This window comes from Narcine bancroftii, chromosome 1, assembly GCF_036971445.1.
Source record: "Narcine bancroftii isolate sNarBan1 chromosome 1, sNarBan1.hap1, whole genome shotgun sequence".
Taxonomy (NCBI): Eukaryota; Metazoa; Chordata; class Chondrichthyes; order Torpediniformes; family Narcinidae; genus Narcine; species Narcine bancroftii.
The window spans coordinates 238,176,145-238,190,667 of NC_091469.1; the positions used below are offsets into that span (position 1 = coordinate 238,176,145).

A 14,523-nucleotide genomic window follows, 5' to 3' on the forward strand; every position below is an offset into this window, starting at 1 on the left:
GATGAGTGGGCTGAAAGATGGCAGATGGAGTTTAATATCGATAAGTGTGAGGTACTTCATTTTGGGAAGAATAATCAAAACAGGACATATTGCAGTGAAGGAAAGCGCATTAGGGAATGCAGAGGAACAGAGAGATCTTGGAATAATGATTCATCATTCTTTGAAAGTGGATTCTCATATAGATAGGGTGGTGAAGAAGGCTTTTGATATGCTGGCCTTCATGAATCAAAGCATAGAGTATATGAGCTGGGAGGTGATGTTGAGACTGTTCAAGGCATTGGTGAGGCCAAATTTGGAATACTGTGTACAGTTCTGGACCTCAAATTATAGGAAGGATATCAATAAGGTGGAGAGGATGCAGAGAAGATTTACTAAAATGTTGCTGGAATTGCAGTATCTAGAATACAAAGAAAGATTGATTAGACTGTGTCTTTATTCATTGGAGCGTAGAAGGTTGAGGGGGGGAATTGATAGAGATATATGAGGGGAATAGATGTGAATAGGCTCTTCCCCAAGAGGGTAGGTGAGATTGGAATGAGGGGTCATAAGTTAACAGTTAGGGGCAAAAGTTTAGAAATTACATGAGGGGAAACTTATTCACTCAGAGAGTGTTGGCTGAGTGGAATGACCTTCCGGAAGAGGTGGTTGCAGCAGGGTCAATTTTGTCTTTTAAGAGGTTGGATGGGAGGGGATTGGAGGGTTATGGACAGGGAGCGGGTCAGTGGAACTAGTGGAATTCTCTTAAATTGGTGCCGACTAGAGGGGCAGAGCTGGCCTGTTTCTGTACTGTAATTGCTATATGGTTATAATTGTCTTCAAATGGCATTTAGACAAGGATATGGATATGAAAAGTTTGGAAGAATATGGGCTGAATGCAGGCTGGCTCGTGTGACACGGCAAGTTGGACCACAGGCCTTATTTTTGTGCTGAAGAACTCGATCATATAAAAGATCCCTGAACAGTCAAGATTTACTTTGTGTTCTTAACTACCATATTATTCTGCTGAGAATATTTAGACTAACAAATATGAAACTACACCGAATTACCAGTGTCCAAAATTAACTTTACTTTTGAATAATTGTTACTTGTGCAGTACCACTCCAATTATCTGAAATTGGATTCTCTGAAATCCTCATCCGAAACAATCAGAAATCCTCATTTATCCAAATTTTTTTTCAGAGCCAAGCTGACCTTACAGGTTGAGAAAAACATTTACTAGACGTGAAATTAGATCAATGATTTTCCTCCCCTCTCTCGTTCCATTTTTTCCTTACCTACCCCCTATTGGCTTTTCTCTCCAACTCTCCTTCGCAAATGCGTGCCACTGTCACCCAGCTGCAAGCGATTGGAAGAATCCCTTGTCCCGGTGTCATCAAGGAGATTGGCCTCCTGGGCAGGAGCAGGGATGTCAGGCTCAGTGGCGTTCCCTTCTCGGCACAGCAGAGCTCCCCAACGCTGACTCCGACCCCTTCCCTCAGCCTACTAACACACTCACACACCAGACTCCCTGGCTGCAGGTGTGGTAGGCCTAGCAGGGGAGGATTCAGATTTGGGACGTGGTCATTGGGGTCTGGAACTCTGGTGACTGGGAAGACAGAAACTTGCAGACTCGCCAGTGAGTGTTCCATTGGCCCAGGAAGCCTCCTCAGGGATGCATATGCGTTTGGGATCAGCTGCGGTTGGGAGGTGTCGGTGATTGGCAGTAGCCAGCAATTTTCTGGTGAGAATCAAACATTATTTTAATGCGTAAAAAGCCTTCCCTTGTTGTTTAAACATTGATACATGTGATTTGTTGTTGCTACTGGGCTGTTTTTAAAAAATGACCAGTTCTCCATAAAAAAACCATTTGTCTGACATTTGGATAATCGGAGTTGTACCGTACTGGATTGCCCAATTGCTGTAATAATTTACTAAGATCTGGATTATTGTTCAGAAGGCCAGAGTTAAATCTGATTTCAGTAGTTGGGGAATTTGATTTCAAATAATTAAATGAAAAAAATAATTTTACAGTTTTATTTGATTTTAAATGGAATAAAAACCTTGCCGGTGTGACACTATACTTTGAGATTTTTTTTCAGATTACCTTTGTTGATTGAAGTGTGGCACAAGGATAAAATGACTAAAGACTTGCTGTTGGGTGTTGCGAGATTGAAATTGTCAAACGTTCTAACAGCAGACAAAACTCGCTTTTTGGGTCCGTCGGGCAATCAATGCTGGCGCCAGTCCTACAGCGAAAGGATTCCAGTTGTAGCTGCACAAGGGCAAGTATGATAATTAAGTCCTATAAGTCATTAACATGAACTAAAATCCCTCATTCCCAATCCTGAAGAATATATGTATCTGATTGGGTAAGTTTTTTTTAAAATTGGTAAATACTGTTTACTTTCTGTCCATGTCTTTCGTGGAAAATGAAGAAAGTTACAGCAACATCAGTTTATCACCAAGATTTTACTCTAATCTCTAATTCTATTATGTGATTTGTACTGCATTTTTATGACATGATACTGACCCATTAATTTTCTATTTTTCAGTTATCTCCCAAAAATATCGGTGTTATCATTTTGGCAACTTTTAACTTCTTGGTTTTTTAAAAAATCTCGCTGCATTAATGTTTGCATTTCTCGAAACTCCATGTCTTTTTACGGTGCTCCGAGGCGATTTTCTTTCCTTAATTTGATTACATCAATTGTTACTCTATTACTTCATTAGGTTACTTGAAATTACATCTTGGAAAACTAAAGTTCTCACAGTACCACAGTGCACATGGTACTTAGACTTACATTAATTCTTCCACAGCTCCCTTGTTTGATATAACAAAAAAGCAATGGTGATTGTGTCAAAGATGAACAAGTCTGAAGAAAATGATAAATGGGAAGCAAATTCATGTGTCTTACCCATATTCCTTTGTGGATCCTTCCAATTGTGGAAAGTCTTGATGCATTTTAACAACTCAGAAATCTGGGAATTAAAGCAACAAAATCATCTGCCTTGTAATTTAATAGAATAAATTAATTAAATAATATTGTCATCTATACTACTGGACAGGGTTTGTGGATTCAAATACAAATAATAAATTGATACAGACTTGAGGGATGTCAAATTTATTGTACTTGACAAAACAGCGTTCTCTGGTCCTTGGGACATACAACTAGACATAACACACATACAGACAATAATACATATGTAGGATAAGTATTGTATCTACATAAATGAATATTGTTTTGTACAAATGAGAGTCTCGGGTGGTTCGTTCAGCATTCTCACTACCCGTGGGAAGAAGGTCAGATTCAGATTTCAGATTTATTGTCGGAGCACATACATGACATCACATACAACCCTGAGATTCTTTATCCTGCATTAGTGGCAGAATTACTACTAATTCGTAGTGCAAAATAAAACGACACAGCATAAACATGTAAACAAAGAACTGTAAACAGATAATGAATATAAACAAACTGCAATGCAGGGAGAACTAAAGGAAAATAACTGAAGTGGACTAATTAGAGTTAGCATTAGTTAGTTGTTAGTGTTCATTTACTTTGTTTCTTGAAATTTTGTAAGTCAGTGATTAAAGAGCTGCTACTTGTATATTTTCACAGAATCTATGTTAGAAATGATTTATCAGTCCTTAAAACAACACTGGAAAAGAATCATTCAATATAATCTGATAGTCTTTGTGATGGAATATTCAGTAAACCTGCACTAGAGGGCAGTGCTCACAAACCTTTCCAGTCGCATTACTATAGCAATCATTTTCATGAACTCTTACATTTTGAACAACTACCTTCTAAACAGGATTTGTAAGTGATAATGTTTTTAAAGTGGGTGATGAATTAGTTGCTTTATCTAACTTTTGACAACTGTCCTTTTATGCTGGAATCCTAAATCCACTCAAGATGAATTCTTAAGGAATCAACTTGCAAACAAAATTTGAATGTTGATTTTTGCCATTTTTGAAGCAAAATTCACTGTTACTGACGTAACTAATTTGGAAACTTGAATGCCCAGGAACATAGAGCAGAAATTGGCAGATCATGCCAAATATATCCCTATCAATCCCTCAAAGGCAGCCAGTATTCCAAAGAATTTCCATCAGCCTGGTCACATTTTCATCTTCAGGGAAAAGGTACAGAGCCTGAAGTTTGGCAACTTTAGATTTAAGGACAGTTTTTTTTCAAGTTATCAGTTACCTTAACCATAACATGATTCCTGAACCACCAGAGATCTAGCTGCACTATTGCAACATCACTTTTTTTTACACAAACTGCAACTTTAAATATTTATCTATTCTTTTATAGTTATATTTTTCATCTTGTGTGGTCATGTAATTCATACTAATTGTTTGTTCATGTATTTTACATAAAGAGTTACAGAGCCTCTGTATATTGTGCTTATGCTCTCATTCTCTTAATGGGATTTGTGCCCTAACCACTAATAATTTTCTGAGTATGTTATCCCTGTGCAGAGATGAAGAACGTGTTTTTTTTACATTATTCACTATTTTAGAGTTTTATTATGAAATGAAGATTGATCTGATATCATTAATATAAATTCCAGGTTATAATGGACTGCATGTTTAATGTTTGAAAGTAAGATCAATGTTGAGATTGTTATATTTTACTGAATAGAATTTGTATACTTTAGAACATTTGTAAACCTGAAGGATTTTGTTTAAACAGTTCCACTATCTTTACAGGCCGAATAACAAAATTGCCAAACTGTACTACTCCATGACTTTGGAGGATTATGGTTTTGTGAAAACCCAACAGGTCATTGTATCTGAGTCTTCTCAGGTAAGCACATAATATGTGTGACTTCAGGTTTGAGGTGCTTGATTGTGAAATGATTATGTTCATTTTGATCTGCGTTTCATAAACGCTGTCATGTTACCAGCAAAGCAGATAAAGTTGTAAATTACTACTTGAGATTCAATGGGAAGGGGGTGGGGTGGGTAATGGTGTAACATAAAATTAAAATATGAATTGTTTTCTGAGAATTAAACTCTTCCGTAATGTGGGGTTTGCTTGTATTTAGGGTGAGGATCGATGCCAGGTGGTGGGAATAGTGGTATGGTAGCATTAATTGTTGCCCCACCATACTGTTGTAATTGAAGGTTATATGGAAGGAAATTTGAATGGGAAAGACCATGTTCAAGGAATCTACTCCAAACTGGCATCAAGTTAATTAAAGAAAATCTGATAGAATTGTGGAAGTGGAATATTTGACCACTTACCAAATCACAGTAGTTCTAAACAATATCCTCTCGCCTCTCATATCACAATGTAGAAGACAATTATTCATATGCACATGGCATATTTGCCAATCTGCTACTGGCAATAAATGAAAAATGTTGCTATATGGTTTCACAATTTTGATTGCTTCTATAAATGAAAATCTTTATTGATGCTAGATTCTCTCAGTTCAGAATTAAGTGTAGTTCAGAACTTTTTGACAAATCCCAACTACTAAATTTCAAAACAAAATGATGGAACTTCGGCTTTGATCTCAAGGTACCCAAATTTTGAAGGAAAGGAAGTTGTACCCCATTTGATTTGGTACGATCTTCATTTCTGTAACAAGTTTTCAGTGAATCTGAAAGGATATTTTGTTCTTCAACTGAGTTAATATTTTTTTTATTTTTCACACTGAACCATAACAACCAAAATGTGTACAAACGTTTCTCGTTAAATATACACAATGGCATTTTCCCCTCCTTCTCCCCTTCCCACCCCCCTCCAAAACCAGTAAATATTCAACATATACAATACACTAAAACCATAAAACAAGGGAAACAAGGGAAAAACAAACTAGAAAAATGTGTCATCTACTTTTATACACTAAATCAAATAGTTTTGTTGTCTTATCAGTTTAGGGTCTGGAGGTCCGAGGCAAGCTCTCTCTGTTGTGTTTCATGAATGGTTCCCAAATTTGTTTGAATAATGTGACTTTATTTTTTCCAATGCAATAGATTTATTCATTTCCATGTACCAATGCTGTACTCTCAGGCTCTCTTCCATTTTCCAAGTTGACATTATACATTTTTTTGCTACTGCTAAGGCTATCATAATAAATCTTTTTTGCACTTTATCCAATTTGAGGCCTAATTCTTTATTTCTTATGTTACTTAAAAGGAAGATCTCTGGATTTTTTAGTATTTTTTTTGTGATTTTATTTATTATCTTATTTAGTTCTTCCCAAAATGTATTCACTTTTGTACCTGCCCAAATTGCATGTATTGTTGTTCCTATTTCCTTCTTACAGTGAAAACATCTGTCTGATAATGTTGGATCCCATTCTTTTAATTTTTGAGGAATGATATATAACCTGTGTAACCAATTATACTGTATCATGTGTAACCTTGTGTTTATTTTATTCTTCATCGTTCCAGAACATAACTTTTCCTATGCTTCATTCTTTATCTTTGTTTTCCCACTTTTTGGGTTTATAGCTTATTTCATCATTTTCCTTACCTTGCAGCTTAATGTACATATATGTTATAAATCTTTTAATTATCATTGTATCTGTAATCACATATTCAAAGCTGCTTCCTTCTGGTAATCTCAATCTGTTTCCCAATTTATCCTTTAAATAAGCTTTCAGTTGATGGTATGCCAACACTGTACTGTGAGTTATTCCATATTTGTCCTTCAACTGTTCAAATGTTAATAAATTATTTCCCCAAAAAACAATTTTCTATTCTTCTGATTTCTTTTCTCTCCCATTATTTAAACGAAAGATTATCTATTGTAAAAGGGATTAGTGGCTTTTGCATCAATAACAATTTTGGTATTTGGTAATTCCTTTTTGTCCTTTCTAAGTGGATCTTCTTCCATATATTAATTAAATGATGCAATACTGGTGAGCTTTTATATTGCACCAGCTTTTCATCCCACTTATAAAGTATTTGTTCCAGTACCTACTCCCCTATTTTATCTAGTCCAGTCTGGTTTTTCTCTCGTCTGGTAAAAATCTGATAAATACCTTAATTGTGCGGCTCTATAATAATTTCTGAAGTTTGGTAACTGCAAACCACCCTGGTTATACCTCTCTGTTAATTTATCTAATGCTACCCTCAGTTTCCCCCCTTTCCACAAGAATTTCCTTATTATTCTCTTTCGTTCATCAAAGAATTTCCCTATTAAGGGAATTGGTAATGTTTGAAATAAGTATTGTATCCTTGGGAACACATTCATTTTAATGCAGTTCACCCTCCCTATCAATGTTAACGGTAGTTCTTTCCAATGTTCTAAGTCATCCTGCACTTTCTTTATTAGTGGCTGATAATTTAGTTTGTACAAGTGGCGTAAGTTATTGTCTAACCTTATTCCTAGGTAACAGATTGCTTGTGCTTGCCATTTAACTGGTGATTCTTTTTTAAGTTCTGTGTAATCCTCATTACTGATTGGCATCACTTCACTTTTATTTGCGTTGACCTTGTACCCTGATATTTCTCCATATTCCTTCAATTTCTTATGTAATTCTTTTATTGATATCTTTGGTTCTGTTAGGTATACTATGATGTCATCTGCAAATAAACTGATTTTATACTCCTCTATTTTTATCCCTTTTATTTGTTTTCTATTCTTATCAGCTTTGCCAATGGTTCTATTGCTAAGGCAAACAATAAGGGGGATAATGGACATCCCTGCCTATTTGATCGACTTAATTTGAATTGGTTCGATACATATCCATTTATTACTACCTTTGCCAATGGTCCATTATAAAATGCTTTAATCCAATTAATATATTTTTCTGGCAGATTGAACTTCTGTAATACCTTAAATAAGTAGTTCCACTCTACCCTGTCAAAGGCTTTTCCTGCATCTAAGGCAACAGCCACCGTTGGTTTCTTATTTCCTTGAGCTCCATGGATTAGATTAATAAGTTTACAGACATTATCCGTTGTTTGTCTTTTCTTAATAAATCCAGTTTGATCTTGTTTAACTATTTTTTGGTACACAGTCGGCCAATCTGTTTGCCAATAATTTTGCTATTATCTTAAAATCTGAATTAAGTAGAAATATGATGCTGGTGTTAATGGATCCTTCCCCTTCTTTGGTATTGCTGTAATTGCTGTCTTATATGAGTTTGGCAAGTTTTGTGTTTCTTCTACCTGATTCATTACTTCCAGGAGAGGAGGAATTAATAACTCTTTAAATGTTTTATAAAATTCTATTGGAAATCCATCCTCTCCTGGTGTTTTATTGTTCGGCAGATTTTTTAATATATCCTGTATTTCCTCTATTTCTAATGGTTTTATCAGTTTGTTTTGTTCCTCTTGCAATTTCGGCAGTTCAATTTTAGCTAAAAACTCTTCTATTTTATCATCTTTCCCCTCATTTTCAGTTTGGTATAATTGTTCATAAAATTCCTTTTTTTCATTAATTTCTGTTGTCCTTTTTCCTTGATTGCAATACAGTTCTTTTACCTTGTTCTGTTTTAAGTTGCCATGCCAATATTTTGTGTTTTTTCTCCCAATTCATAATACTTTTGCTTTGTTTTCATTATGTTGTTCTCCACTTTGTACGTTTGTAATGTTTCGTATTTTATTTTTTTGTCCTTCAATTCTCTTTTTTCTTTATATCGTCCCTTTTCACTAGTTCCTTTTCTGTACTTGCTATCTCCCTTTCCAGCTGCTCTATTTCCCGATTGTAATCCTTTTTCATCTTAGTTACATAACTTATTATCTGTCCTCTAATGTAAGCTTTCATGGCGTCTCATAGTATAAATTTATCTTTCACTGATTCTATATTTATTTCAAATTATGTTTTAATTTGACATTCATTAAACTCTCTAAATTCCTGCCTTTTAAGTAGCATGGAGTTTAACCTCCATCTATATGTTCTTGGTGGATGTCCTCCAGTTCTATTGCTAATAACAGGGGTGAATGATCTGAAAGTAGTCTAGCTTTATACTCGGTTTTCTTAACTCTTCCTTGAATATGGCCGACGACAAAAACATATCAATCCTTGGGTATGTCTTATGCCTACTCGAATAATATGAATATTCCTTCTCTTTTGGATGCTGTCTCCTCCATATATCCATAATTTTCATTTCCTGCATTGATTTAACCATAGATTTGGCTACTTTATTCTTTTTCCTTGTCTTTTGTCCAGTTTTATCAAACAATGGATCCAAATTAAGGTTAAAATCCCCTCCTATCAATATATTTCCTTGTGTGTCTGCAATCTTCAAAAAAATATCCTGCATAAACTTTTGATCCTCATCATTAGGTGGATATATATTGAACAAATTCCAAAATTCTGAGTTTATCTGACACTTTATCATTACATACTTCCCTGCTGGATCTGTTATTTCCTCCTCTATCTTGATTGATACATTTTTGTTAACTAATATGGCTACACCTCTAACTTTTGAATTATAGGATGCTGCCGCTACGTGTCCTACCCAGTCTCTCTTTAATTTGTTATGTTCCACTTCAGTTAGATGCATTTTCTGTACAAATGTTATATCTATTTTTTCTTTTTTCAGTAAATTTAGTAGCCTCTTCCTTTTAATTTGGTTATGTATTCCATTAATGTTTATACTCATATAGTTCAACGTGGCCATCTTATATCTTGCTTACACCTCTTTTCTGCCTCCTCGCCACCTCCATCCCCCTTTTCCCCTTTTTATCTTTTAGTTTTCTCTTTTTAAACTCAATGTATGACAACACATTTAAAACATAAAATACTCTTAACAATTCCCACACCCAATAACACCTTAACCCAAATGCACCCCCCTTCTCTGAATTGCCGCTTATCCCTTTCCGGGCACTCGCAACTCCCCTTTCCATTTGGTTTGCGATCATGCTCACAAGCGTCAACTGATTTCGTAGTGACTGCTATTCGTTCTTCAACTGAGTTCCTGCATATTCCAGAATGAGAACCTAGAGGGTGAAATTAGAATGTTGGGTTGCATTGATCACACTTCTATTCTTGTGAATTTAGTGTTTAAAAGGTTAAAAGATTTAATCTGGTAGTGTAAAGTAGTTGAAATATGAATGAGACATCTGAAAAATTAGGATATTTAAGTTAGAAATCTGGAAGGAATGTTTTATAACTGCAAGTTGGGAAAATTTGAAATTTCTGAAAAATAAATGATGGTTTTCAGAAAGGGGACTTTTGTTAAAGGATATGGAGCCAGTCTGATTCAATGAATTTGCAATGCAATGTCGCCATGCTGTAATGGGTCTGAAAATGAACTACTCTTAGTTCGGAGCAATATTTGCTTAGAGCAGAAATGTACATCTAGTTAATTTGGTAAATATCTGTTTAATGTTAGAGTGCAAATGTTGGAGCTCAGCCACCATGTAATCTTCCAGCTAAGCCAGTTCAGGCTTCGGAGCCAGTCACTGACCCTGAGCCACGTGATTCAATGGAATATAAAGTGGCCTTAGAGTTGGAAATGTGGAAAGAAATGCAAGAAAATTTGTTTGAAAACCAGGTAAATCCTTGTGTGCACCAAAGCAAATATAATGTACAATATGACTTTGTTTAAAAATTACACTGTACAAATTTTGGTTGACATGATTTTATCACATCAAAATATGCTCTGCCATAATTCAGCTCATGGTATCAAAGCAAACCTTTCAACACATGACAATAATCATGAACTTAAACTTGAATTGGTTTCAATTACTAAAAAAAACTCATAATAAAGGAGAGTTAAATATTTGGTTTTTTTAAAACTTTTGGTAATTTCTAAAACTAGCTGGAAACAATTTTCTTTCTGAGCCAAAAAAAAGCTTTTTATTTGATGATATCAGAATGTGCCTGTCACATTTTGTTTTGTGAATAAGACATGCTTTTTTTTTACAAATAGTTGAAACAAAAGGAACTGGTGCACATGCAGACCCTTGCTGAGGAATGGAAGAGGAGAGACAGAGAAAGGGAAGCTCTTGTGAAGAAAAAGGTAAGGGAAGGAGGAGAGTGGTTGCACGGAGGCACAGTACCTTGAATTACTTTTTTTATCTGGTTTCCTGCATTTTCTTAGTTTAAAAAAAAACAGTTCAATTTTATGTCACTCTTAAGTTGCATTGGAAGAACAAGAGGTTTCCCAAATCATTCCTGAATGGGAATCAGAGCAAAGAACACTACAGCATAGTGCAGGTCCTTCAGCCTTTGATGTTGTGCCAACCCATATATATTACTTTTTAAAAAAAGTTGTAAACCCTTCCTACTCTGAATGCTCTTCCATCCATCTGCCTGTCCAAGAGTCTCTGAAATGCCCCTCATGTGTCAGACTCCAACACCTTCCCTGGCAAGGCATTCCAGGCACCCATAACTTTCTACGTTTATGTTTAAAAAATAAAAGGCACTTACACCTGATGTCTCCCCTAAAATTGTCTCCCCTAAAATTCCCTCCCTTCACTTTGTACATATGTCCTCTGATGTTTGCTATTCCTGCCCTGGGAAACAGGCACTAGCTGTCCACCCTATATATTCCTCTCATAATCTCTAGACTTCTATCAAGTTTCCTCTCATCTTTCTGTGCTCCAAAGAGAAAAGTCCCAGCTCTGCTAACCTTGCCTCATAAGCCTGGTAAATCTCATCTGCATCATTTCTATCGTGTCCACATCCTTCCTATAATGAGGTGACCAGAACTGAACACAATATTCTATATGTGTGGTCTCACCAGAGATATGTAGAGTTGCAACATGACCTCTCTACTCTTGAAGTCTTTCCCCTATTAATGAAGCCCAGCATCCCATAGGCCTTCTTAACTATTCCATCATCCTGTGCAGCGACCTTGAGGGATGCATGGATTTGGACACCAAATTTGTACTCAGCCTTCTGGTTTGTCCTTCCAAAATGCATCACCTCACACTTATCCGGATTGAACCCCATCTGCTACTTCTCTACCCAACTCTAGATCCTGTCTATCTCCTCTTGTAACCTTTGACAATCTTCAACTCCATCCACAACTCCTCCAACCTTAGTATCATCCACAAACTTACTGACTCACCTTTCACCTCTTCATCCAGGTCATTTATAAAAATCACAAAGAGCAGGGGTACCAGAACTGACCTCCGGGCAGAACACTTTACCTCCACTACTACTCTCTGCTTTCTACCTGCAAGCCAATTTTTTATCCACACTGCCAAAGTTCCATGGATCCCATGCCTCATGTGTTTCTGAATGAATCTCTCAAGGGGGACCTTGCCAAATGTCTTGCTAAAATAGACCACATCTTCAGCCCTACCCTCATTAATTTCTTTTGTTAACTCCTCAAAAAATTCATTTAGGAACGTAAGGCATGACCTTCCTTTCATAAAGCCATGGTGACTGTTCTTCTCCAAATGCTCATAGATCCTATCCTTAAGAATGCTCTCCAATAGTTTGCACACCACTGACGTAAAATGCATCAGTATTGTATTCCCAGATTCCCCCCATTATTATTTTTTTAAACAAGGGACTATATTTGGCATTCTCTAATCCTCCGGCACCTCTAATACGGCCAAAGAGGAATCTAAGATCATAGCCACTGATTCAGTTATCTCTTCCCACAACAACCTGGGGCATATTTCATCCAGTCCCGGGGACTCATCGATACTTCTCTTTCTTAATCTCCACATTGTCCAGCACACCAGCCTGTTCAATTCTGACCTCGCCCTGATCAAGGTCTTTTTCTCTTGTCAGTACTAAAGTAAAATGTTCAGTTAGAACCTCCCCAACCTCCTCCACCTCCAGGCACATGTTGCCTCCTTTATCCTTTAGCGGCTCCCCTTCATTCCATCATCTTATGTTCTTCACATAGGCATAGAACACCTTAAGGTTCTCCTTGATCCTACATGTCAAGGCCTTCTCGTGCACTTTTCAAGCTCTCCTAACCCCTTTCTTAAATTCCTTCCTGGCTACCATATACTTCTCAGAAACCTTTCCTGCTTTCTATATTTAATGTATGCTTCCTTCTTCCTCTTGACGAGTTGCCTGATTTGTTTCGTAAGCTATGGTTCCCTTTTCCTACCATCTTTTCCCTATCCGAGTGGGACAAACCTATCCTGAACCCAACACAAGTGGTCCTTAAACTTACTCCACATTTATTGTGTTTTCACCCTTGAATCTCTGTTTCCAATTTACTCTCACTCGTTCCTGCTTCATCCCATTTAGCCCTTCTCCAATTAAACACTTTCCCATTTTACTGCTTTTATCCTTATCCATAGCTATGCTAAAGTTCAGGTATTTGTGGTCATTCTCATGAAAATACTCCCCCACTGAGAGGTCCGCCACCTGACCAGGTTCATTCCCCATAACCAAATTCAGTAGGGCCCTTGTCGGCTGATTCACATATTGTCTCAGGAATCCTTGAACACACCTGACAAATTCAGCCACATCTATCCCTCTTGCAGTCAGGAAGTGCCAGTCAATATTAGGGTAGTTGAAATTACCCATAACTATAACCCTCTATTTCCTATGCTATTTCATAATCTGTCGGCTTATCTGCTCCTTAGTATCCCAAAGGCTATTTGGGGGCCTATGGAACTACTACCAGTGCAGTGATTGCTCCCTTCATATTTTTGACTTACACCCACATTGTCTCAATAGATACTCTGCAGAGTCTTCCTTTTCTATATCTGTGATACTATCCAGACCAGTAATACTACTCTCCCTCTCTTACCTCCTCTCCTATTCCTTTTAAAACACCTAAACCCTGCTATCTGCATGAGCCAATCCTTTCCTTCCTCCAACCAAGTCTCTGTAATGGCCACAACATCATAGTTCCACTTACTGATCCGTGCTCGAAGTTCGTCCCCTTTATTTCCTAATACTCGTTGCATTTCAGTCCCTCTAACAGGCTAGACTTATGCCTGTCCTTTCTCACAAACTCAGAATACACATTCTGGTTCCCACCCCCTTCCCGCCAAACTTTTAAACCTGCCCCAACACCTTGAGCAAACCTGACCACCAGGATATTGTTCCCTTTCCAGTTCACGTGCAACCCATCATTTTTGTGCAGGCCAGACCTTCCCCAGAAGAGATTCCAATGATCTACAAATCTGAACCCCTGTCCCCTGCACCAATGCTTCAACCATGCATTCATCTGCCACAAATTCCTATTCCTACCCTCACTGGGACATAGCACAGGCAGCAATCCCGAGATTACCAGCCTTGAGGGTTCTACTTTTTATCTCCCTCTTCAGGACCTCATCCCTACTCCTATGTCATTGATCCCCACATGGACTAACCTCCCCTTTCAGAATGATATGAGCTCATCAGAGACGTACCTAATCCATGCACCTGTGAGACAAAATACCACCCTGGAGCCTCAATCTCTTACTCAGAACCTTCTATCCACTCATCGAACCAATGAGTCACCAATCACCATGACTTCTTCCCCCACCCCCCTTTCCTTATGAGCTGAGGGACCAGAGTTATGACTACCAGGCATGTCCTTGGTAGATTGTCCCCCACAACAGTATCCAAAACACGGTTAAGGGGAATGGTCACAGGAGTCCTCTGCACTGCCTGCCTAATGGCCACAGGAGTCCACTGCACTGCCTGCCTAATGGCCACAGGAGTT

At 37.4% G+C, this 14,523-nt stretch overlaps 1 protein-coding gene across 5 annotated transcripts in view; it reads left to right on the forward strand.

Annotated features, from left to right (window-relative positions):
- cep120 (centrosomal protein 120) overlaps positions 1–14,523 on the forward strand; it is a 96,811-nt gene that overhangs the window by 46,547 nt on the left and 35,741 nt on the right. For all 5 annotated transcript variants that reach the window (XM_069893397.1, XM_069893417.1, XM_069893406.1 and 2 more), the window contains 4 exons: positions 2,079–2,261; positions 4,697–4,793; positions 10,285–10,446; positions 10,825–10,914. In XM_069893397.1, coding sequence (XP_069749498.1) covers positions 2,079–2,261; positions 4,697–4,793; positions 10,285–10,446; positions 10,825–10,914 — 532 coding nt within the window. The remainder of the gene's footprint in view (positions 1–2,078; positions 2,262–4,696; positions 4,794–10,284; positions 10,447–10,824; positions 10,915–14,523) is intronic.